The sequence below is a fragment of the Bacillus rossius genome, chromosome 2 (genome assembly GCF_032445375.1).
Source record: "Bacillus rossius redtenbacheri isolate Brsri chromosome 2, Brsri_v3, whole genome shotgun sequence".
NCBI lineage: Eukaryota > Metazoa > Arthropoda > Insecta > Phasmatodea > Bacillidae > Bacillus > Bacillus rossius.
Window position 1 is genome coordinate 123,603,408 of NC_086331.1, and position 26,936 is coordinate 123,630,343.

At 34.4% G+C, this 26,936-nt stretch overlaps 2 protein-coding genes across 2 annotated transcripts in view; one reads left to right on the top strand and one right to left on the bottom strand.

The window, feature by feature from the left end:
• Positions 1 to 13,336, top strand: part of LOC134529886 (WASH complex subunit 1-like) — a 30,200-nt gene extending 16,864 nt beyond the window's left edge. Inside the window, exons 4-9 of the mRNA XM_063364445.1 lie at positions 3,287 to 3,501; positions 6,585 to 6,967; positions 6,999 to 7,004; positions 9,726 to 9,857; positions 9,951 to 10,031; positions 12,967 to 13,336. Of these exons, the coding sequence (XP_063220515.1) occupies positions 3,287 to 3,501; positions 6,585 to 6,967; positions 6,999 to 7,004; positions 9,726 to 9,857; positions 9,951 to 10,031; positions 12,967 to 13,101 (952 nt within the window). The 3' untranslated portion in view covers positions 13,102 to 13,336. The remainder of the gene's footprint in view (positions 1 to 3,286; positions 3,502 to 6,584; positions 6,968 to 6,998; positions 7,005 to 9,725; positions 9,858 to 9,950; positions 10,032 to 12,966) is intronic.
• The window catches only part of LOC134528976 (sorting nexin-17-like), a 290,609-nt gene that overhangs the window by 91,371 nt on the left and 172,302 nt on the right, over positions 1 to 26,936 (bottom strand). The gene's annotated exons all lie outside the window — the stretch shown is intronic.

The following is a 26,936-nucleotide window of genomic DNA, read 5'->3' on the forward strand; positions in this document are numbered from 1 at the left end:
GTGTCCTGCTCAGTTGTTCAGTATTAATTATGTCTGTACAAATTTTAGAGGCTGATGCTACAAACAGTGTCAACGGTAAGTAAACACTGACTGATGTTACTCTTTCGGTAAAGATGTTGTTCATGCTGTGTTTAATGCTACTCTAAACACTGTAGTTTAGCTTCAAAGTGAATGCTGGTTTCTTCAATCTTCTTCATCATTTTTTCTTGGGCAGCCACTACAGTAAATTTTCAATTATCCGGGCCCGAATTATCCAGTTTTCAAGTTATCTGTGCTTAAATTTAGTTTAATTTTTAGTTCATTATATTCTTAAGCTATAAAAAACTGTAAAAAAAAAGCTGGCATCGCTCTGGCATACTACTTTGCTTGGTTGTTCTATATTTCTAACCACCCTGTTACCGTGTCAAAAAGCTTTTGGTCTAATCAACCCTTTGTGTTGTCCACATTGTCAGCTGTCACATTTGTCACGCTTTAAACCCAAGGGGATGCCTTGACTGCTGCTTTTCGTCTCCAGTCTCCATCTTGTTTGTTTCATATGCTACTTTGTGTTTCATATGCTCGTGCTACTTTGTGCCTGCCATTAGCCCGGCAGGCATCAGTGACGTGACGGCCTGACATTCGGCTGGGGGAAGGAGACACGGGAAAAATCTAAAAACAAACTACAGTAGAACCCCGATTATCTGTGTTAATGAAGGGGACGAGTGAGTCGGATAATCGAAAATCGCGGTTAGCAGAGTCATGCTTGCCTCAAAGGTCATTAGCCCACAGACAGCCATCTGTGGACATTCGGAGATTACATATATACACATGCTTTGTGTGCGTGTGCGTTGTTGACATAGAAGCGGACTGCTTAGTGCTGGGCAGCAGTGGTTTTTAAGTCTTTCGTGTGCGGAGACGTGGGCACGCGAGTCGTTGTTGCACCGAGGTGTGTGGCTAGCCGCCCGGCCAGTCCGAGGGCCCAAGACAGCTGATAGCTGCTCAGGTCACGCATTCTTTTCATCGCGCGTAAGCGACGCTGCCACACTTAGCTCATTGCTCTGTTGTCAGTAACACCATCGGGCTGGTTATTGTTTTGCAGAACGACTGCCTTCAAAATTCTTTTCGAGATAAGATTTTTCATACCAGTGCATTGAGACTTGATTTGATGGTTTTGAAACGGTGTCTCTGTCTCGTATAATTCACGGTGTTTTTATCCCCCTTTATTTATATGAATTTAAAATGTTAGATTTTTTATTTTTAGCTTGCTGAACGTGGAATTAGTGCAAAAACGGCCTAGACTTAGTGTTGCAGATGGGTCGGAAATCTTATATCGACCACCTCTTTATAACGACCCTAATCTCGGGAACCGTGAGGGGTCGTTATATCTATTCTCCGTTCACTCTTAGCTGAGTTTTGAAATAAACAAACACCGTCGGATCACTGCGCCGCGTCAGCAAGTGATAGGCTGAATTTATCTTACGTGCCAAGCACTAGTTGCAACACACACACACTTCCGTACAGTCGGTGCTCATAAAATAACGGAGAAGTAATAGAACAGGAAAATGGTTCTTCTGTCAAACCTAGTTTTTTTTTAAAAAATTACGTCTGCTGTGATAAAATTATGCCACTTAATGCTACACCCTCCAACATTTTCTGTTGAAACCATTCAAACAAACAAGTGTCCAAGCTGCTAAATGTGGATTCGTTCATCGTCTTGCGTTTATTTAATCCACTTGAAGTGTCAGCCTGTGAAGCAAACTGAAGGATTTTTTCGCGATTTTTTATGATGTCGCGCACTGTTGTGTTACAGACATTAAACTCAGTCGCAAGTTTGCAATCGTTTCTCCACTCTGAAATCTTTCTATAATTTTTGTTTTGCTGTCGATGGACAGTACCACTCGCTTTCTTTTCTGTTCATTTGATGACATTATGAAATGTTGCGCTCAACACTTCCGCACAACACAACGGTATAATCCGTCGGAATGCAGATCACTGTTACAATACATAAAATTATCACCACCTTAACGCTTCAACAACGTACGCTAATGGAATGGACTGTCTCCATGCGCCGGGTAATCTCTGTGGCACGGCGCCGTGCTGTGCGCGGGAGTGTACAGTCCGGTCATGCGGACGTGGAATCGCGCACCAGTGTATAATCTATTCACGTAACATGGAACACAAAAATATTATGTACATACGTATGTATGTACTAGTATTTATTTTTTAACTTTCTGTGTATATAAACATAACTGAGTCAAAGTACTTTGACCAATTTACATTTTGCAAAGTATTTTAACATTTACATACATTTTGAATCATTGGTTATATGTAACTAAAAAATTGGACTTGATGGACATAAATCGCGGTTAATCCGCGAATCGGATGATCGAGTCGCGGATAATCGGGGTTCTACTGTATTCAGAATTGGTGTGCACAGTTTGCGTGATCTTACCTTGAGCAGTGTTGAGTAAAGTTTTCCCTCTTCGGCCTTTGTAAATGACAGTGAACTAGAAATGTATGTAAAGGCAATCTGCACGTGTTTTATCACGACAGGTTTTCATGATGCCAACAATATTGCTTCCTCGTACTATTAATTTCCCACGCTTGTACCTGCAACATTTCTTAACAAACACTGCAGCCATGGTTCTGCAAGATGCACATGTATTGGTGCATACATCTTTGATTTATGTAAACTTTACTATGTTAGGTCTGTGAAAAGCATGCCTCTAAGAAGAATTGGTGTATTGAAGTTGTTACTTATATATTCGCTGGCACTAGTTTCTCTGTGTGCTATCCTAAACTTTTTTTGGAACTAACTATATATTCTAACACTAATTTTATTACATTCAAATCTAATTACAGTTCCTAATACTAACTTTACTCTCCAACAGGTAAATTAATTTTATTATGAGTGGGGAAAACAGGTTAGGAAAGGATAGCCTAATTAATGAATTCCATCTTTCTTTATTAGTATATTTTACACTATTTATTAATTTGTAGCAATTTAAATATCTGTACACAAAACAATCACTATTTCATAAGTCCACTATTCACATTTACCACTGGAGCTCAGCCCAACAATGGCTCCCTCTGACTTTGAGGTTCTACTGTAAAAAAATTAAATAAATCAATGTAACTTTTTTGAGATTAGAATCTCCAAAATGAAATATTATTCATGTAATAGCTATTCGTCAGTTGTTTCTTGTCAGTGCGTTCCTGTACTGGGTTTTTAATCTGACTCCAATATTGAAATATTTAGGAATGTTTTTGGTTCTTTTTGCATTTTAAAAGTGGTTTATTTCTGTAGGTACAAGCATTATGTAATGCTGGATCCCTTGGGAGCAAAAACCAAAACTCGACAGAGTTTAGAAGATGAAGAGAGCCAGGACATAGGTGCAGCACCTCTTTCTATATCACAGTGTGAACATTTGGACCAACAGACTGGAGAGAACTACTTCTATCTACCAGATCTTGGAGAAGTTCCTCGGATAGATGTGCCCATGGATCTTCCAGATCTGCCAGGTTAGTGTGTTTCACACCAAACACGTGTTATGCATGTCAAGAGATGAGTAATGTGGTGAAAATGGAGCACACGCCAAAGTTATTTATTTAACATACAAATGGTAGCAAAACCATAAATTAGTTCCGGACATCTTGCATACATTTTAAAAACTATAGCATGTTGCCTTTTGCAAAGAAAAGAAAACAAAATTTTTTATAATAGAAAACAAATTTTGGTAATTATGAATGAAGGGTGAAGTGGCGTAATAGTTAAACATTTGAGTCACATTCTGGAGGACCTAGATTCTAATCCTAGTCCAGCCATCCTGATTTCAGTTTTTAATGTTTTCGTGAAATCTCTCCAGGCATTCGTACTTTTTGCTCGTACAAGAGTACCATTGAAGTGCTGTAGGTGTAAGAAAAGTTGCATCTTTCCTTCAGTGGTAATTCATTCTCACCATTCATTACATAATGCAGACCTGCCAACTCTCACGATTTTGGTGTGAGGCTCACGATTTTAAGGTCCATCTCACGCCCTCACGCCAAAATAGTGTTTCCTCACGATTTTTTGGGGCCCCAAGATTTTGTTTGTAAAAGTTTTACGAAAGCTTACAGTAACGAGTTTCCATCAATACTCGAGTCACATAAAGGAAGCAATTTTGCATTTTGTAGCATGTGCTGTGCTGATTTTTCTATCTCGCATAGTGGAAGAGGAGACATTGTGAAACATGTCGCTACAAAAAAAAACAACTAACACGTGAAGTGTATTGCTTCCAATAAAAAAACTAATTTTGCTGTGAACAGTGATAATAGTGTTACACGAGCAGAATGTTATTTTACATCTTTTTTAGTTGCGGCCCTGCATGATCACTACACGACAGCGCTAAATTATGTTCAACTAAATTAAATCTGCAACCAATAATTTGTTTAAATAAATTTTGAAGCAGAGACCATGTAACATATGTACAGGTATGTCACTTAAATTTAAAGATTCTCATTTGTTGTTTTTTATTTCTAACTTGTATTTATGGGCCTGAAAATTTTTATCGAGGACCTCATGATTTTTTAAATTTGAATGTTGGCAGGTTTGATAATGTTTACTTACATTTACCCCACAAACACAATTGGTTTTGTTCCTTTGAAACCCATATAAAGTGCAAATAATGAGAGATCTGCCCCATAACATATATTATGTTTTGGAAACATGAAATCTGAGTACTGGCAGGTACCCTGAGGACAGACACAAGACATCCCGGGCACAGAACCTAGGTTACATACCTCACTGACATGGTGCTGGCCAATTATAAGAAGTTCGCAGCTGCCTTTCTGGACTATGTTATCGTTAAAACTTAATGGTAGGAAGAGCACACACACCCATTGCACTGGTGTTAGAGAGATCGGCCACCTATGTTCTGATGTTCAATCTAAAAAAATGTCATGCTGGCACTACTGAACTAGACTTCTTGGCTTGGTCATGGCTTGGTCCTGAATGTGGAGGGGAACTGGCTTACAAAAAAAAAACTCTAGTTGATGGAATTGCTTGGGTTCTGGATTGTATCCGCGTCGAAGGTGAAGATTTCACCGATGTTTCAGTCGACCTTGCAGTCGCCATCATCAGGGTAGCATTTACCTACTGAGGTAAATGCCCTTAAATACTCTCGCCTGAGAGAAGATTGTATAGTGTATATGCAATTCATTGCTTAATAAATTGTTTTTTATGTTACATATGCTGGTATTTACCTAAAATACAGGCTTGCTGATATGTTATTGTTCTGCGTAAGTACGTCCATGCATGTATGTTAAAATTTATTTAATTGGAAAATACAACTTGTATCACAGTTAAAACATTATCAAACAATTATTATGGAGAGTTTTGATCTGCTAAACATTGACTACTATTTATAATATTTGTTTTAAACAATTATAAAAATAAAACTACAAAATCTTGTCTCACCTATAGGCTGTGCTGCTTGACAAATTACGGCCATTTTTTCTCTGTTTATCATAAATTTCTGTTGGAACTGCAGTATTTTAACAGAATAGGTTTTTATGGTTAAAATATTCCCAAAAGTGCAGATATAAGTAATGAAAAATGTAATAATGTTTCTGTTGTGCTCGCAACATAATTTACTGTTAATGTTGTTAGAAAACTTTGTTTTACAGTCATTTCTCACAGTATCTGTTTTCTCCAGTGGTCAAAGTGTTTATATAACACAATCAATTTATACTTCTAACATATGATTTCACATTTATGCAGACAGTGAGCAAAACATAGAGTAGTCATGTTTATTGTCTGTAGAACCTAAAAGTACTGAAATAACAAAGTATTATTAATTATTTCATGACTATTTAAAATTGTGAGCAGATAGATATATTAAAGTGAAAGTAAAAGGCTCTTGGATATTTTGATGAAACCTCGTCTTATGGAGATTCTTCATGGTGTAGGCAGTTGTGTGAGTTTTGGCTCATAGAGTACAGTTGGTTTTAGAGAAGTTGAATCTTTCCCTATAGTGGTAATTCATTTTCAGAATTCATAATTTCATAATTATCATGTACCCTTTCCCAATAGACATTTACATTCCTTTGCAAGACCTATAAAGAGCAAAAAATGAGAGATATGCCTCATAGCATTACTATTTTTCTGGGTGGGCTACGTACTACTTTTTGGGAAATACAATTTACTTTTCTCATTGGGGTTTTTCAGGGCAATCTAGTTACCACCATCTACATCCCATCTTTGCTAGAACTAAGTTCCTATTTTTGTGTCGTGTGAATTTTTCTTGAAAGCTCAATCACTGGTTGGTGTTACTTTATTGTAAGGTTGCAAACTCGATTTCATATTCATTTACCATCTTGCAATGACTGAAATGCCAGGAATAGAGACATATTTTGTTCAAACTATTCAGTTTCACCAAAATTAAAGTTCATGTTACAAATGTTTTTTTTTGTGCACACCTTAAAGGTCCCTAGACTGTTGTTCATCATACAAAATAAATAAATATAATTTTAAAAAGTAGTCTAGTTATTTTTAAGCTTCTGACTGAGGATACATTTTTACTAAAACTGTGTTTGGTTTTATCTATTTTATTGTTTCTCATTTTCAGGCATTGCAGATGATCTACGTTACAGTCTTGACTATGGTCCAGTGATAGCACCATCAGTGTCTACTACACCAGCCATTCCTGAACTACCCAGTGTTTTACCAGAGAGCCCACTGCTTTATGTTGCTGAAAGAAGTGGCCCCACAACATTCCAACCAGCACCACAGCCATCAAAGTCACATGTTCCTGCAGTATCTCAACCTATCCCACCGCATCAACCACTGCTGCACCCCCCTCCCCCACCCCCACCACCACCCCCAATAGAACCATCTCTTCCACCACCTCCCCCACCACCCCCACCCCCACCCCCACTGCCCCCGCCACCCCCGCCACCCCCGCCACCCCCCACCACCCCCACCTTCACAGATGCCGCCAAATATGGGAGGTGATCTCAACTTATTAAATCAACCAACTTCAGTGCAGGTAAGTGTTAAGTTAATTGATATTTCAAGAAAGAAACATGTTTATTCCATATGTTATATGAACTTCCGCTCAGATAAAAATAATAATAACATCTAAGAATCAGTGATTCAATTAAGCTTATACTTTTTGAACTGTTACAACATGTCTACCTTTTTTGAATGGCATCTGTTGGTTTCAAAGTCTTGTAACAAATGGCACTGCATATGCCATCCAGTGAGAAGCTTGTAAGCACAATTGGCTGTCCCTGATCAAGTCTGGTGTCTGACTTTATGACTTTGACTTTTGATTTATGACTTTGACATTTGACCTTTGACTTATGACTTTGACATTTGACTTTTACTTTATGAACTAAGTCAACATAAGCTGCCCATCTTGAATGACTACCTTTAATTATAAATCTTGCAGCTGTTTTTTTTTATTAAATTATGAGACAAATAACTTAAAATATCTTCAAGCTCATGACTTGCAGCCTTAAAATTGGTTATATTATTTGAAAAAACAAATGAGCACAATTTCCATGTATGGCTGTGAACTGTTTTATAGTTTCCAGAAATGCTTCATTAGTAAGATAGTCCACTAGCTCATTGTGGACATAAATTGTGCAGAATACACAAATATTGCAACATGTGCCTTCACTTGTGTGTAACATCTTTGGTTTGTCTTTATAATTATTAGTCCACAGAAATCCACACCACTGTGTGTAAATGGCCAACTTGGGGTTATTTGTTCTCGTGGCAAATTCACCATAATTTCTTCTGATGGTTGAATATTATGCTGACCACATGTTATGATTTGGTAAACAGTCTATCTTGTTAAGTTATATACATTTAGAGGCCAAAAATTTCTTCAAGGTGAAGCCTATGACTGCTTTGAACTTGCATGAAGTAACCTCAAAGGTTTTTGCTTAGCAATCAGCCAAATCAATCTATTCATATCTAGAGTACGATAGGATATATCTTGTTCTACGCTTAGTTAGACCTCTGTATTCTTCTAAACAGGTATTATGGACAACACAATAATGACAGCACAAAAAAAACATTTAAACTTAAATATCAGACAGCACAAGAATTCTGTGGAAGAAATAGAACAGACGAACACAGCGGGCTGACACAACAAGACAGTTTCAACAATAACAGTAAATGAAGACAGACAACAAAAACAGGACAATGCAGCAACTAAATGAACACAACAAGAAATATAAACATATTATGGACAACACAACACTGATGAACATAGTAGATTTCTATGACAAAACAGTTGTGCATTTCAGGAACAGGCATCTGTTCTTGTCATCAGACACAGCTGATATCAGACACTGGAAAACAGGGGGTTTATATATGTATGACATCTTCCCCTAGCACAGACAATGGCAGGCGAGGGCTCCCCTGATTGGCCGCGCACCTAATGGCTGGTGTTTTGCAGTGAGGCTTGTTGGTTTCCAAGTTATTTTTTGTTTCAAAGGTATCCATATATTTTTTAATTAAATACTTTGTTGACAATAAATTGCTGACAATAAATGCTGATTCCTTAAGTTTCCTTTTAATAGGGCGTTCTTTCTGTATGAGTGGTGCAGCATTGTCCCCGAGTATTTTATGGCTGCCTGTTTCTCCAGTGTACATGTCACCACATTCACAGGGGATCTGATCTTGCCTAGGGTAGGAGGTCCAACATATATAAAACCCATGTTTTCCCTTGGTCGACATCAGCCTGTCCTTTATGACGAGAACTGATATCTGTTCCCAAAACGTCGCAACCATTTTGTAATAAGAAACCTACTGTGTTCGTCGGTGTTGTGTTAGTTGTGTTGTCCATAATATCTTTTTATCTTCATCATTGTGTTCTTAAATTTGTTGCGTTGTCCAGGTTTTTTGTCTGTCTGCATTCACTGTTATTGTTGAAACTATCTCATTAGCCCACTGTGTTTGTCTGTGTTGTTATTAATTTATCATGACTAAATTCCTTCCACGGAATTCTTGTGCTGTCTGATGTTTAAGTTTTGAATGTGTTCATCTGTGCTGTCATTGTTGTGTTGTCCATAGTACTACTAATTTAGGTCCATTATTGGATTAGTTTATTTGAAATCAGCTGATTTAGGCTTGTTGTCTGTGGGTTTTATGTTTTTATTTTTATCTCAAAGCTGTTTTGCACGCAGTGTGCATTGTAGGTGACTTGCTTTGTCCTGTGCACACTAAGCTTACTCATGGACCCTACTGTTGGAATCATGTGTAGAGTTGCCATGTGAAAAAATTAAGCAATTGTGGACATTCCTTCATATGGCTATTTGTGTTCCTTGTCTTGCTGGTAATCACTTATCCAGCACTTTTTTTTTCACACTAAGTTTTTGCCCTAATAGTTAAGAACTATCTTTTGGTATGAATTAATTATTTAATATATTAATTTATGTGAATTAGAGCTTTAAATTTAAATCAGCTCAAAATGAGTAATTAATACAGATTATATCTAAGGCCATTGTGATGTAGTGGTCAGGCCACTCACCTCATATCAACATGATTCAGATTGGTTTCCCAAGGGGCTGAACCTTTGAACTTTTGCAAGTAGGGAATGTGGCGGACGTTGCAGTGAGCCAGTGGGTTTTCTCTGGGTACTCCCAATTCCCCTACCCATTCATTCCATCATTGCTCTGTTCTCTTTTCATCACCTCTCATTGTCTCTAATGACCTCAGTTGAGACATTATCATAATTGATCATTTTTGTCTACAGGGTCCTCTAAAAGAACAAACAGGAGATGTTCGAGCCAAACTAATGGAAGCTATTCGTCGAGCTGGAGGCTCAAGCAAAGCCAGCCTTAGGTCAGCAAAAGACATTAAAATTGAAGCAAAGAAAAAGAAACAAGTATGTATGTTTGTTTCTTTGAAATATTAGCTGTAATATTGTTATTAGTAACAGAATTTTGTAGTAATGAATTTTACTTTTCTTTATTTGCAGGAAGAACTTGGAAGTGGAGTTATTCCAGCGAGTAATGACCTTATGGCAGATTTGCATGCAAAACTTGCTTTAAGGAGAAAAGTAAGCTTGTTATTTTATCAATATAAGGTGTACCTATAAATCAAAACTTACGTAAATTAATGAAGTTTATACAGCTCCAACCACAAAATACTGTGCTCTTATAAAGCAATAGAAGCAAAAAATCTGGAAGGAAATTACATAATAGTGGAGTAGTTCCAACAGATTCATTATGTTTTGAAAACCATCTATTTAGAATATAATATGAATTGGTGATGTTATTTTCATAGCAATATTTGAAATAAAAGAAAATACAGCCATAATATAGGGTGAAGTTAAAATTTGTAAAGAATTTGGTGGTAAAGACATTGTGAATAGTAGTTTCATATCAAAATTTAATTTGTCAACCTTTCTCTAAGTTAATCATATTATATATGTAGAATAGGGACACACATTCAGTGTGTAAATTAGATCTTAGCAGTCATAAAATGGCATAGCAAAATTTTAAATCTGGTTTACAATAAGGAAATACTTAAATTTTTAACTAATATTTTCTGCCTTAGTTTATTTACTAAATTTTTATACATGTCACTTCAGATTTAGTCTTAAGCTAAATTAATTTTATATTTTTACGAAACACACTTTTCTTGATGAAAATTATAACTCATTTTATTTCTGTTGTTCGTAGTGTGGGTAAAATTGTAATAGATTAACTTATTGACTCATTAAACATTTTTTGATTAATATTGATGTGCTAATCAATTTTATGCATTGACACAAGATGATTGCCATACTATTGGTTGCAACATCAGTTTTTCAGTTTTATTTTTCACTGTTTTCATACATATATACATACATACATACATACATACATACATATGTACTTACATACGTACGTGCGTGCATGCGCACGTACACATGCACACATACGTACACACACACCATACACATACCTTACACATACCATACACATACCATACACACATCATACAATTACCATACACATACCATGCTACCATGCACATTATACACGGACATAATGAAGCTGGATCTGCATAAACATTAAACAGGGTTGTTGCAGGTATAGAAAACCGGGAAAAGTCAGGGAAATGCAAATGATCAGGGAATACTGAAAAATAAGTCAGAGAAGTTGTAAAATATTTATGGTATTTTGTCTTGTGATCAAAGTGAATTGGAATTTACAGTGAAACCCCATTAATACAAAACTCTCAATTAATACACAGTGTTTTCACAGTCCCTGGAAATTACATAGGTGTTATAGTGCTAAGTAATTTGTTAATACAAAATATGTTTATTATGTAATACAAACTTTTTGTTCCAAGGGTGAACAGTTACATGTATGTAGTAAAGGATGGTTAGTAAAAATATCCAAGATTAATGTAAAGAAACAATGTGATTCAAAACTAAATTAATACTGATAACCATTTATTTGGTTCATTGTAGGTAGGAAAAAATCTTAGAAATTTTACTCTTCTGTCTTGAATCCTTTTAAATCTGGAATTTCTTCTTGTGCTAACAAAAGTGAAATGGAAAATACCACTTGCATTGAGGATTTGACACCTCAAAAAATTTGAAAACGTTTACTATATAATTCAGTTGATTTTCCTTCTTTTCGTGAATTCTTGGGCTTTTTTTCTGTAAACTCTTAGTTTAACAAGGAAAGAGACGTGTTTATGCATGTTTCTGTACATGTTCGATAGCCTTTACTTAATTGTTTCAGGAGAATTCATAGTAATCATTTGCAAACACGTATTTTGATCTCAAACCGTGTTAATTTTTTTCTGCAGCCATTTATTTTGATGGGCTTGTGTTGTCAATAATTAATTCAACACAGGATTTATTTACAATAATTCTGGAGATTAAGTTGCAAAGATTTAGGGCTTATGTGTTAATATTGAATAAAATATATTAAACTAATAACCAGACCGCACATGTTGTGTTGCCATGTGTGTGAGGGGGGGGGGATGGCATCGGGAATCATTTAAAAATTCAAAACTAAAAAAAATTGGAGAAAACAACACTATATGCTAGAAAGTGTGTGGCATGACCACAATCATTAAATCTTCAAGGGTGTCTGTATGAAGTGAGTGACTCGTGAAAATAGCTTTTAAAATCATGTTATGAAACTTGTAACCCCAGGTAGTAAACATTAAGTTGTTTATATTATATATAATTTCAATTATATTGCAAATTTGGTTATATACTTTATTCTGTTAAGTGGTGCCTACTTCAGTACTTTTTTTGAACATCAAATTTTAAGTTAAGTTAGCTAGAATAGGTAATTCATAACCAATAGTTCAAAAACATTCAAAGTATTATTAATATAGTTAACCTAGTCTACACTATTTGAAAATATTTTAAATGTAGCTAACCTATTCCAACTGATTATGATGATATCACACTAATTGTAATATATAGAAGCTAACCTAACCACTCTTGAGTGGTAAACTGATAAAATTCTTAAATGATTATAAATTGTTTCAAGGAGTAAAAATGCAACTTAAAATTTTTTTACAGAAATTAGGCTTTCCTTCAGAATGACCGTTAATTAATTTTAATAGGGTGAGTTCTACTGAGTTATTACATATTATAAGTGCAGTTGAAATCCTGTGCTGGTGTTTTCTTCCAAGAAAGAGGTTTTAGTATGTAAATATTAATTTTTGTTGGTATGCATATGTTTAAATATGAAAATGGGACATTTGAACTGCACATACAACCTTATTTTTCTGCAGAAATAATGTTAACATCAAGTGGCGCTGCAGGGTGGTTCATGTCTGAAAGGTCAGGGAAATTTTTCAATTCAGGTCTGGAAAACCTGGAAAAGTTAGGGAATTTTGTAATTTCAAGCTTTTAGTACAGGGTTAGGGTTAAAACCGTTACGGCTGTACACACCGTAACAATGCATACTTACTTGTAGTTAATGAACAGTGTGTAGTCTGATGTGTCCGTGTATTAATTTGTGATTTTAACATTGTAGGGTATTTCTGGGCTGAACAAACCAGAAACAACTGTAGGTGGAGTAATGGAGCGTGTGTCAGCGATGATTCCTCCTCCACCACTTCCAAACCAAGGCATGTCTAGTGTTGAAGAGGATGACGACTGGGAAGAATAAAAGTAAAACATGTTGAAAATAATTAATTTTCTTTTCTTATTATATTGCCATTATACATGAAGGAAATATATATCTTTATACTACTGTTACAACATATTTATGGACTCTGAACTGTTTCAATGTTATGTTATGAGTATTTGTGTATGTTTTTTTTGCATTCATACCTGTGACAATACATGTTATTACTTATTGTTAACTTTTATTTGCTGATGAATTAAAAATCAAGTGAAATCTATGACTGGAATGATTTTGAACATCAACAACATTAACAGTAATATCATAAATTGGTGTAAACTATATTTGGAGGTAACAAGTTATGATAAAACAGTTTGCTTCTCTTTTATTAGGTTTTTAAATTATGCACTCTATATTTAATAAATGAGCAAAAATGAATTTAAGAGAACTAATTTCAAAGATTTAGGTATCCTTCTAGATGTTAAACAGTACTTCCCCACTACAATGATAATTTAATTTCAACAGCAGCAAAACATATTGCTCCAAATAAGTTTATAATCTCAGCTGCATCATTACCCTATGCCATTGTTACAACTATCTAGCCTGTTCTAGATTAGAATATAGATGTCATGGATAATTTATAGCTTTTAAAATCCCTTAAACTTTTAATAATAAACCACTAACACTAGAGATAGGAAAGAGATTCTAGTTGCAATGTTTATTTACAAATTTAATGTAGTTGAATTTAACTTTGTTCAGATTGTTCCTTCTGAAACTAAGACAATATATATTTTTGTTGAAATCTCACTCGTAGAATTTTTTCTAATACAACATAAATCAATATTATTTATGACCGCCTCAAATATGCAATACTTTGGCCTTTGTCCATGCTCTTTGTTCTGTGCCTACAACGTGGAGTTATACATCTTTATTTATTATATCTTTGGTTATTTGGTTTAGGAGCGGGAGCGATGGCTTTGTTACAGGAGAAACTATGCATTTTCTGTTATACCAGGCTTTATGTTACTTTTCTTTAATTAGTTGATGCGACACAAAGAAAGTTTTTTTTTTCAAGTGGAGACAAACTTAGTTTACCGGTAAATGTAATACGGAAATAACCTAACCTGTTGTTCGTTTACGTTTTCGTGATTTTATCGTTTAGGAATTTTATAATGTGTTACATATGTTTAGCCGCATTCCTTTGTTTACAGGTACTTAATTTGTTAGTACAACATCTAGAAATGTACACATTTTGTAGGTTATGCCAAATGTTGGGAGTTTGTATTGCTTTTTTTTAATGCCTACCATTTAAGAGTAAGAAATTTTAGTTTTTTGGTATAATTTTATGAAAGTTATAGAGATGATCAGGTGTATTTTTAATCTGTAACTCTGTAGAAGAGCCTATTTTTTTAACAAAAATAATAAAACTGCTTTTTATTAATTTTCTGGCATTTTTTTCACATATTCTCTAAAAAGTTGCTGTGATACTTCAATAGGTTTACCATTTTAATGAGGAAATATGTTTGATTAGTTAAATTCAGAAGACTTAAAAATAGCGTAGATGGTTGGTTAGGTTAGCACCATATAAAATACTTTCAATAGTGTAGCTGGTTGATAAGGTTTGGTTAGCCACATTAAAAATACTTAAGATCATTATGAATTACCAGTTTAAAATATAACTAGGTTACTTAACCAAACATCTTTAATGATTGCAACGAGCGATGGCTACATTTTTGTAAGCGGTACACCGCGGCGACGCAGACGAAAAGTTGAAGGTTATAAAGTTTAAAAACGTTTTTAAAAGAAAATTTACACATCAGACATCTTAAGTGGAACCTCGTTACTACAAGAGCTGACAATGGTGGCAAAAATTCTTGTAACAACGAGTACTAGTAATAACCGAATATAAGAAATTAAAGTCAAGTTAGATTCTGGACCGTCCAAACAGTCTTAATTTCACACCGTAACTTGAAAACGGTGCACTATAGTGAAAAAACGTGTTGAATAAAAGTTGTAGCAAATTAAATTACGAATAGAAAGTGTCTCTATAGAATTTTTTGTATCTACAACAGTTTTTGATTTAATCACAAATGAAATAGCCTGATACAAAGACTGGCGCCATTCAAGATCACGGAGGGAAGGTATGTGAAGCGGTGAAAAAAAAAGGTGAGCTAAGGAAGGAAGAAAGGGTGTTGGCTGGTCTATTTTTAGATTTACCTCTCCGCCGACTTAGTATGGGAAGCAACTGGCGCCGTCAAGAGAAAGAGAGGGAGGGAAAGAGAGAGAGGGAAAGAGAGAGAGAGTGCATGTTGTTTGTCACCAGTCCTTCCTCCCAGTCCGTCTGGCGCCCGCGTAGCCACATAGCTGTCTGTATTTACTGCGTGAACATTATTTTTTTAACTGACGGTGTTATTCCTTTTTTGAAGATGCCATTCAAATCACTCGTACTTACGAAAGGGCCAACAAGGAGGCACTCGTAATAACCGGTTTAATTTACTATGATTTACGTAGTCAAACTGACAGTGCATTACAAAACTGTCGTAACAACGAAGGTCTCGTAGTATCCGTACTCGTAATAATGAGGTTCCACTGTACGTATTTCCGTTAATTAAATAAGTAAGAGGTAATGTCCGAATAAATATTAGATTTCTATTTTAAAATACATCATTCTATACTGAAAAAATACCCACACAAAGCGCTCGGAATCTAATAGCGGGACCAAAAACATCATGCGACGTTTACGCGAGAGTTTTTTTTATCCAAATTTTGACGACCAAAAATATGAGTGCGACGATTATGCGATAAAAGAGGGTATTATTTTTTGAGATCTTGGATTGAATGTGAAACTTACATTTCTAGTTTGCGTGTGTAAACCACGTTGTTTTACTAGTATCGTTCGAGATTACACATTTTTTATTACAGTCTGACCTGTGTCTCTTTCAATTCCAAATGAGTCTGTTTACATTCAGATGTCACACAACTCGTGTTTATCTCGCTTGTGTCTCATGCTGGTTCGAGAATGTAGCGTAACCCACTGCAAGAATTTATAAGTATGACTCATACACACTTACACACCTATATGTACTTTGGTCCCTGTCGGAGGTTTTTTTTTTCATTTGTGCTTCCGAGGACCTCTCACAATTATACAGTAAAACCTCAGTATAACAAACTTGAAGGGACTGATTTTGGGTGTTTTTCTTATATTGAGATTTCTTTATAATGAGGTGAATTCAATACTAACAATTGATATGTACTACAAAAAAATATAGGTGTATAGTTAATAGAGTTGAATCCAGGATAAGGACATCCGAGTCAGGTAAGTAAAATCCAAGCAAAAACTTCGCAGTTTAATCAAATGGAGAAATACTTTACTTTGCCTCAAGTCATGACTGTGAAAGTCAGCCTAAATCTTTTAGCTAGATTGACCTTTTTGCCTCCCTGATCAACAGTATACAGAATTTTCAGTTTCGTGGTAAAATATATTTCTTTCTGTTTTTTTAAAATCTATTATTTGAAAACGAAAAATACATCACCGAAAGTTAAGTCTCGTCATTAACTTTTGCACATGTTTTGTCCAACTATAACGTAATTTTTAAGTAAACAATTATTATCCATAAAAACTAACCTCCAAACAAGAAAACACGTTAAGTAACATTTATTTTACCACAATTTGGAAACAACTCTTAAACTCCTGCGAATTTGAGTTAAGTAACACTTCCACAGAATCTAGATTCCATATCGGCATTCATTACAATGATCGCACATTTTCACAGGACACATGTAAAGTTGTGTAAACGGGATATGTGAGAAATGTCAAGGCATTGTCCGGAACATCGATTAATTGAAGTGCATTTTTTTTGTTAATGAGGGTACAATGGTTTAACTTGACTAGCTTCAAAGTGCATTTCACTATTTCAATGGTCAATCAATTAAAAGATGGCGGCAATATTTGTTTATTTGCGGAAACATAATATATGTGTATGAAGCAAATAGAAAAAAATATGAAAAATATACACAAACGTTTTGAAGATTTTTAATTTTTCCTTCGCTGTAGCGGGTGTTTTAGTCATAACTGTGAAAAAATACTTTGTTATTTTAAGGTTCAAATACATAAGGTTATATAGCATTTTGGCAGGACCTACCATCTGCTTCGTTTTAACAAGGAGTTCGTTGTACGAGGTTTTACTGTAATTAGTTTTGTCAAATAAGTTTATTTTACATTAATTTATAGGAACTTAATTGACTGAAGTACAAATACATATAACTTATTTACTTTAAAGTATTTTTTATAATAACTTTATATGGGAATATCTCAAATTCAATTTGTTGTATGGTGTGTAAGCGTTGTGGAAGTTAGTTTTCATTGCAGTAATTCTTAGAAACCCTGTGTGTTTCATTTAATGGTAGTTTCAGATAGCATTTCAAAGAACCTACACAGTGTAGATACCTAAAAGGTGAAGTTTCTGTAGTTCCGTAAACAAACTTTAATCTAATTCACATCAAATTAGAATATATATTTTTTAATTATATTTTTGTAGCCCTCCCTTTAATATACTGCAAGTATTACAGCCCATTAAGTTAATGTGTGCAGAGTAAAGAAACTGCTTTGAAACAGCATTCAAATACATATTAGACATTTTAAAACAACAAAATTGTTTGTTCTAACAAAGAATATCTAATATTAAGAGTTTCCTCAGAACAACAACTTACCTTCAAAATAGAAATTAAAATTAAAATTTTTGCAAGGAAAAAATCTGGTAATGATGAATTTTGTTTATCATTCTTGTAACATGTTTAACACTATAAAATTTGTAATCAATGTTTCAATTATTATTCATTGGTTTTTGACATTATTTAATAAATAAACGGGTACCTGAAAATTATATATATTTGGTCCTTTTTTTTTTTATGAGAAACCACAAATTAAACAACATGATAGAAATTTTGAAACTTTAAGTAAGCGATAATTAACATTAAATTTGTTATTATTAAGGTTTGATGTTGATTCTTGCGTCCTTAAAAACTCATTGTTTTAAGATAATTCTTAGTTTAAGTTGTCTCGCTGCAAACATGAGTAAAAAATATTTGGGGTTTTCAATTTCAGTGCAATGCAAGTAATAATATATTTGATTCTACTACACACAGAGAGTAAATGCACTTAAAATACTTTTTTATTTGTTATATATTTTAATTACTAATATTGGCTCATTTATGGTTAACAGTTTCCATTCTCGCCAAAGCTAAATACTGCAAGTGGTTCGGTAATATTCTATTTTATTTATACGTAATTATAATTTCCTCAATGCTTGGATACACTTTTGCAAAAATTTAATTTTGGTATGTGCAGTGAAATATTAAAACCTATTTTATTATATTATTAATGATATCTGAACAAGTTTTTATGATGAAATTAGCATATATAAATTTAATTACATACAATTCAAACATGCACATTGATCATGGTTTTAAGATCTAAATGTAATATGTACTTATAATATTTGCTTCAATAATAGATATGACTCTTGATTACTGAGAACAATTGAATGATTTTTTGTAATAGTTTTTTTTTAACTTAAATTTTTTTCTGCTTATTTTCATTGATGGTCTGCATTTTATAAATTATTAAGGCTATATGACCCAAAAATTTTTATTCCTGATTTTAATGTTTAAATAATGTTTACATATAAACAATTTTTCGTATGTGAAGAATTGTCTCTAAAATTGATAGTTTGTGAGATACACGAGCTCAAAGTTTAGTTTTGTAGCATATCTTGCATTTTGGATCTCAAAAAATACTTGATGAAATTTGCTTAATTTTTGGTATAGTGCAAGACATATATATATATATGAACTACTTAGTGACATCATTTAAAAATTTTTAAATATTTACTACTATTTGTGCACGGTCATAAAATCAGCTAATGTCACTTTAATATAAAAACTGCAAAAATTTACTTAAATTAAAAATCAATATAATCATGAAATACACACAACCATATATTTTTATAAAACAATAAAAAGTCTGATATTCTTAATAGTACTACAAAGCCAAACTACAAGGTGCATACATGTTTTCTTGGTGCCTGGAATTCCAAAATATATGAGATGCAACCCACTACTCACTTGGCGCCGTGAAGTCTGGCTGAGCATTAGCTCCCCCTGTCCCTTCCACGAGCGAGCAGGTAAACAGCCTGGCTGCTAGCCGCAGGGTTGCCAGACCTCAGCTGCCCTCCGCCCCGGGCTGGCTTCCCCTACCTGATTGTCACGGCGCGTTGTGTCCAAATACGTGGGTCGCTAGTTTAATACAAACAAGTGCTGGTTTTAGATGCAGGCTTTGTCAGTCTTGTGAAATAAATTTTACTGTTTTACAATCCTTGTTTTTCTTGTTATAATGGCTCCCCAGAAATTAAGGAATGGCAAACAATATTTAAAAAAGAAAAGAAAAAAGTTGTCACAAGCAAGAAAGAAATACCAAGCTGCTCAGCGATTGTTGCGTGAAAATGCAGGTAGTTTGGAAGAAATACAGCCAGATTAATCAATTAGTTCGGCAGAATCTGGCCATCATGTTCGGGAAGAATTTCAGTAAGTGTATTTTGTTTACAGTATAGATGAAATTAATTTTTGCTTCCATTTTAGTACAATTTTACAACAGCTTAATGAAAAAATGCAGATAAATATGTAGGTATATTTTAATGTGTATATTTCTTTAAAAATATGTTCTTATGCATATATTGTATGTATACTGTAGGTGTGTGTACATATGTGTATGTTTGTTTGTTTAGTCATTTGGTCTGTGGTTAGAACATCCTAGCTGCAGGGTGTCTACTGACCCTGGAAAACCTGGAAAACCTGGAAAAATCAGGGAAAAATCAGGGAATTTTGGTTTGGTAGGTTGTAGTTGGCAATACTTTTTTGTTTATTGATCAGCTTGCATTGACGTAGCATCAAGTGTAACCCCTCCCATTTTTATTTTTGAATGGCAAATAAAGAACAGTTCCCACGTCCATTTTCTTTTATTTACCATCGGATTCGGAAGTGGCGTTAAATCACGTGATACAAACTGGTTCAAGCTGGTCTGTTATCTTGCTGACGTGACGTGCTGCGGCATGTGCTTCCCGCGTTCGGATTACACCGAGAGGTGCATTTAATTTTAAGTAATTATGGATGCCCCAACGTAAACTGGGCATTTTTGTTAGCTTTGAAAATACATATCACAGACTTTTTTGGTAAAGATTCGCCATCGTTGCTAGAAATTGGTAGCTGTGGGCTTTATATGGTCCATGGTGCTTTCAAAACTGGAATTTCTGCTACACAATGGGACATTGTTAGTTTTTTGAGGCACAGTTACTTTTTGTTTAAGCATGTACCTGCAAGGAGGGCAGATTACATTAGAATAACTAGATCAGAGCTTTTTCCCAAGAAATTTTGTGCAATCAGATGGTTAGAAAATACTGCAGTTGCTGAGCGTGCCATGAAAACGTTACCCCACCTAAAGAAATTTGTTAGTGAAATTTCTATTTCATCTGTCTTTCAATGTAGGTTAGTGGAAAGTGCTCTTGAAGATAATCTTCTAGAAGTAAAATTTACAATTTTCCACTCTTTGGCATCAGAGCTGGAATTGTTTCTTACAATGTTCCAAAGTGAAGCACCCATGGCACCTTTTCTGTATGATTCACTAGTAGACATTTTATTAGCTTTGTCAGGAAAGTTTGTGAAACCAGAGGTACTGAAGAGCTTTAAGGAAAAACGCAATGTATCTCGATTGGATGTAGATAACCAGGAAAATCTATTGACTGCTAACAATATCAAGTTGGGTTATGCAGTATGCCATGCCATCAAGAAAGAGAAAGTACCAGAAAAGTCTGTCCTGTTACTGAAAAATGATGTTAGGACTTGTCCAAAGGTAATGGTAAAAAAAACTTCAAGACAAAAGTCCCCTAAAGTACAAACTTACCAAAGGAATTTCCTGCTTATGTCCGTCTATGGCTTTAAATTCGGGTGTGAGGAAACAGCGTGTGAAGTACAGTTTAGAATGTTGTCTTCGAAACAGGTGGCTATCAGGAGAAGAAGCTGATAACATTGAGTGATCATATCAGTTGGTATGTTCCTCGCAAGATTCTGAAGCACTGTTCTCGTCTTTTTCTCGAGAAGATGGGCGCCTTGATCACTTGTGGATGCTCATTCTTAAGGCACATACAGTAGTTGCCAAAACAGGCCTTCTAAAGTTTGTGAGGATGATGATGGAAATGCATCATTGGAAAGAGGATTTTCAGTGAATTCTAATCTGCTGGCTGAAAACTTGCAGGAAGAAACACTGATTGCACAAAGATAAGTGTATGACTTTGTTCAACGTTTTGGAGCTGTAGAGCATGTTGATATCACCAAGTCCATGTTACAGTATGTAAGAAATGCTAGTTGTAGGCTTAAGGAAGCCCTGCAAACAAAACAAAAAGAAAAGGAAGCTACAGACAAGAAGAAGGCTGAAAAAAGAAGCGTTGAAGAGGAGATCAAGGCATTGCAGTTTAAGAAGGCTCGAGTGTTGGATTTGGCTTGTTCTGAAGCAAGTACTATAGACGCAAAAGTTGAGTCACTGCGAAATTGACGGGAGCTTCCTTTTATTAATGTTTTCTGCAAAAGTGAGTGTGTGAAATATTTGTAGCAGCATGTTTTATTTGCCATCAATTGAGTCACTTTGGCCACGTCTAGAAGAATGTAATATTTTTACTAATTTAAGTAAGTTGAAATACTTTGAAACCCATCAATGTATTGTTATGCAGTTTTTTCAGTTTTGTGGAATGTCGTAATTGTGTTAAAGAAAACCTGGAAAAATTCAGTTTTAGACCTGGAAAACCTGGAAAAATCAGGGAATTTCATTTACTAGATCTGGTAGACACCGTGTAGCTGGCTTACTGCCAGAGTTGAAAATGTTTTTGATTGAGACTTGGTTTTATATCCTTTTACTCACGTGTCACCTAAGGCAATCGCAAAACCACCACCACTTGTCAAGAAAACCTTAGGTGTTTCGTGGTTTTTAACTGCATCCTTAAAAGATGTTACCAGGCTAACAATTTAGCTAAGGATATCATCATCATCATCATCATCATCATAATCATTAATTTAATAGTCATCTGAAAGTAAAACTTTCTCATGAAGTCATGTTTGTATTCATATAGGATGTGAGTATACGTTAATATGTATAAACAAGTGTATAGGTTATATTTAGGCCTTCATTCAAATATGTTGAAGGGTGCAATTTTGTACACATAGGAGTATGTATGTTTGTGTATGCATGTACATATGAATGTGTGTGTAAGTTTCGGGCATGAATTATTCTTTAAAGTATTATTCCCAAATATGTTTGGAATGTAATTAATTAGGCTGAACTGTGTTATTTGGTAAATGCATAGATGATAGCAAACAAATATTTTATTTGGTTGTTGAATTGAAGGGTTGCAACACAACTAGGGGAGATTAAGTAAGTTTATCAACTAGCAGGATTTATTGCAGAAATATTTGTGATTACGAGACCTCCATGATTATAAAGGACCTAGGAAAAATTTTCTACTGCTTGGTGCTAATGAACGATGACATGTTGGTGGTTAGACGGATACACTTCTTGGTGTTGTTTCCTCTGCATGTAGCGTAATGTACTTGTCTGATACAAACACTGAAGAATAAGTTTAAGTGACGTTAACACAAAACTTCAAACATAATGCGAACCTTTAAAAATTTTAAGGAATTAAGTCATACTTCCAACACAAAGGACACTTAAAATTATAAATTTATAAGTGGTACTGGTTCTACCCGCCATATTTAGATACCTTATGTGTTCTATCATACAACCAATCAAAAATGATTTTTTTAAATAGATGCAAATATTTTAATTAATAAATTCGGCAAAAAATAATTTTGTTATTAGAACATGTAAGTATGTGTATGATGATAATAAATTGGTTTACATAAATGTTTTTAAATTCGTTAGAAGCAATGATGATGAAGTTTTAAATATGCACATGAAAACATGCAGACTTTTATTAGCAGTAATGTGTAGTGGCACAATGAGAGAGACAAGAAACTAACCACGCATGTGTGGCTGTGACGCACAGTGAATTAAAGGGTTTCAGCTAACCAATGTCAAAGTTTTTGTTTACTATTTCAGCTACTGTGAGATTGTTATTCTAAGAGAATGCATAGATTTTAACTGAGTATTGAAAATTTGTTAAGGGGCCAGTGTATGTATTAATTTTCAAACAATTCCATTCAAAATAAACCAACCACCACGTGCTAAACCAGCAGTCACCACGGAAAGGGAATATAGTAGTTTTGTAGATGATTTCTAAAGAAAACATTGAAAATCTTAGCTAAACTGTTTATCTAGCACATGCTTATAACTCTGCTGTCACAACTACCACATGCACAAACCGCAACGAGTATTTTAAGTGTTCGCTACTGAGTGATGTTGATTAATAGGTGCAAGTAACCTATAAGTATTTTAAAATGTAGCATTCGATACTTGGAGTAGAAATAATGTGTCTAGAAACAATAAAAAAACATTAAGTAAGCTGATAATGTGGGTTACTTCAGAGATTCACCCTTGCTGGATTTGATTATGGGTATCAGAAAACGTGATTACGTCTTACGCCTAAGGAAGAAGGAAAAAAATGATGGACATAGTTTAAGCTTTACTTCTTTGAGACACTTAATACAATAAAGTGATTAACTGAAATTTTCTATTTTCAGATTCGTTGTATTTGAATTTAATCAAAGTTAGTTCATTGGTTTATTTCAGTTTATATTTTACTCTCCGCGGGTATATAGAGATACTCGTTAACAACAAATATTTACCATTATAAAAAATACTAAATAAATTAAATAGTTGATACAGTAGAAATATTACTTAATAGATGGACATGTAACTGTAAATGTTAAAAATATTTTTGCTGTATTAATATTGAATGGAAAAGATGAGGTTTTTTTTAAAATTAATGTAAAGCTTATTCTACTAAAAAATTCTTCGCAAAACAAAAATAGAGCAAAAAACTTAATTATTTTGTGATATTAGTTTAATGCTAGTTTTCCAACCTATATTTACAAAAATTAATCTTTTTCATAAAGCACGTGAGTAAAATATTTTCTTAAATTAGTTTAAGTGGAAGTGAATAAAATAAATATTTTACTAAAATATGTTTCAAAACATTAGTAAATCATTTTTATGGAATTAAATTCTGCTCATAGACTTATACTTGCATAGATACACTGAAAGGAAATGTTCTTGTTTCCTTTATTTATTCTGGAAGTAAGCTCAAAATAGTGTGGTTTGTTTTTCATGGCTTATGGGCTGGATATTGAGTGCTCACAAACATTTCAGAGAGCAAAAAACATTTGTTCGTAACGTATTAGTTTGTGTTGTGTTATTCTTGTGGTTAACCAGCAATTTTCAATTTGTTCTTTGCTAACCAGTATTGATATTTTGAATGCAATTGATTTATCATAAAATAGAATCAAGCAGTACCAATTCCATGCAGATAGGTTTGGGGTACTGTACTTGATGATATTTCTGCTTTATTGTGGCTGGACAAAAGGGGGAACCAAGTTATTAAAATGCTTTGTGTTTATTACAAAAATAAATGCTTTCTTCCACAAAATAATTTGTCAGCTTACTTCTGAATCTCCTAAAAAATAATTGGTTGTCTGTAAAGTCGGTTTACAGACCTTAGTTTAATGTGACGTCATAACAAAACATTGATGAAATGATTGCATACTTTTATGAATAAAATTGAATCATTTTTATTGAATTATCACTATTTTGTATGGATACAAAGAAGGAGTGAAATTAAATCTACAATTTAATTGATAAATTTACTTTTATTTGCACTCATTAATTCAAATATGTTTATTACTTTAACGAAGAGATTATTTTAACTATAACTTTTATACATGTTTGCTATTTAACTTCTTCCAATCTGTGTTATTCTGTTAAGGATAGGACGATGATAGGAAAAGTAGGAAACGAATGGGAATGTTCAAGTTTAATGTGCCTCGAAAAAGTCAAATCGATGGTTGTTCCAATCGAGTGGAAGAGAGATAGATGCGGCGCAAGCGTACAATGAACGTAACGAGACACAGCGTAATGGGACAATGTGCGTTACAGGACAATTTTTTGTGCGTGCAGCTGGCGTTCATCGATTTATTAGACGTTGTCACTTCAAAATAAATTTACTCGAACTGTTTCTCTAACACTGTGAAAGGATGTGTTTTATGTGTCTTATAATTATTGTTGGCACAACTTTATTTTCACTGTGAAATGCACTAAATAAACACTTCAGTTATGTAAAAATCTTTTTTTGGGGCGATATATTTTTATGTCAATTGTGCACCTTAGGTTGCTGAATGTTGCCGAATGGAATCTCGTACAAAATAACCTCATTCGGTGACAATTAAGAACAGCTGACCTGTGTTTTGTAGTTAATTGTTTGTTTATAATAAGGGCATGCATATGGTACATGTCTGTTGTAATACCAATCATAGTAATCCATGGCAGAAGCAAAATCGTCCTCAGTGGCTCGGTCAAGTAAGCCAACGACTTCTCATCGCAGACGGCTGCCAATCAGGAGGAAGAAGCTGCTAAAGCAGGTATACCTTGTAACTGTCTGATCGGCGTTCAAAATTTTTCGTGTAAAATGCTTGACACTAATAATGATTTTAAAAGCTGGTTTTATGCCTTGAGCAAATAATATTTCAGAATTTTAATTTGACATTTGTGTGGTTTTAATACAGGCCAGACGTGTCCACTGCATTAGCACAGTAGAGATGGAAAAAAATGTTTGTGCATGAGACCCCGTGCATTCCTGGTTTTGTTGTGGGTTTAATGTGAATTGAATTTTCATATTCATAAAGAATTATTTCAAAACCTGTAAACTCAATGCTCGAGATATATGAAATAAATAATTAATTTGTAAGCAGTGTTTGATATGAAATTATTTTTGTTTAGATACAATATGAGAAAATTACAGACTTTCGGTACAATGCCGAAGGACAATGTCCTCGGAAACAATGACGAATTTTACTAAGTCATGTTTTGGGCGATTACCGATGACTGTAATCACTAAATTCTAATTTATGTCCAAAAAAAACGAAAATAAGGTTGATTATAAACCGGTGACGCCCGGACCACAGCCGCGAAATTGACTCTTTAAATCTTCATAATATCATAATGTTTTGAGCCACCTACTCAACTACCCATCTCCTCAGCCGCTGTGCAGTAGATGACTAAAAAACCAAAACGACACACTGGTCTCAGGAGAGACAGAGGATTGCACCATGACGTAACTTTCGGCCAATCACAGCATAGTATCAAACACTCCCTCCAACACCAGCCAGTCACAGAACAAATTACAGTACATGAAAAAACCCTGTACACACATAACTCGGGACTTCCCTTGATCTGTCTCTTTTCAAATCCACATCAAAATCGGGGACTCCGAAAATATTCTCTCACGCTAGTTGCTCTGTCTCTGCCTTACACCGGATGCATCATTATCGTTTTATCACCTCGGCGTCACTGTGTCGACGAACGCCTTTCTTTCTCACTCTAACTGCCACGCAACTGGCTCTCATGATTGCATCATCCCACACAACTGGCTCACATGATTGCATCATCCCACGGACAAAATTACAAAAGAAAAATACGTTACAGTGCATTTGCGCATATAAACAAAATATTTAAAGCTTAAAAAACCATTTAAAAGCACAAAAAAACGTAATTATTTAGGTCGAATTAGGTAAATTTACAGTTAAATGGCTGTTTCATAATAAAGCAAATAGGCTTAAACAATACACAAATATTAGAAATGGTAATTAATTGAGAGAGTACATTCATA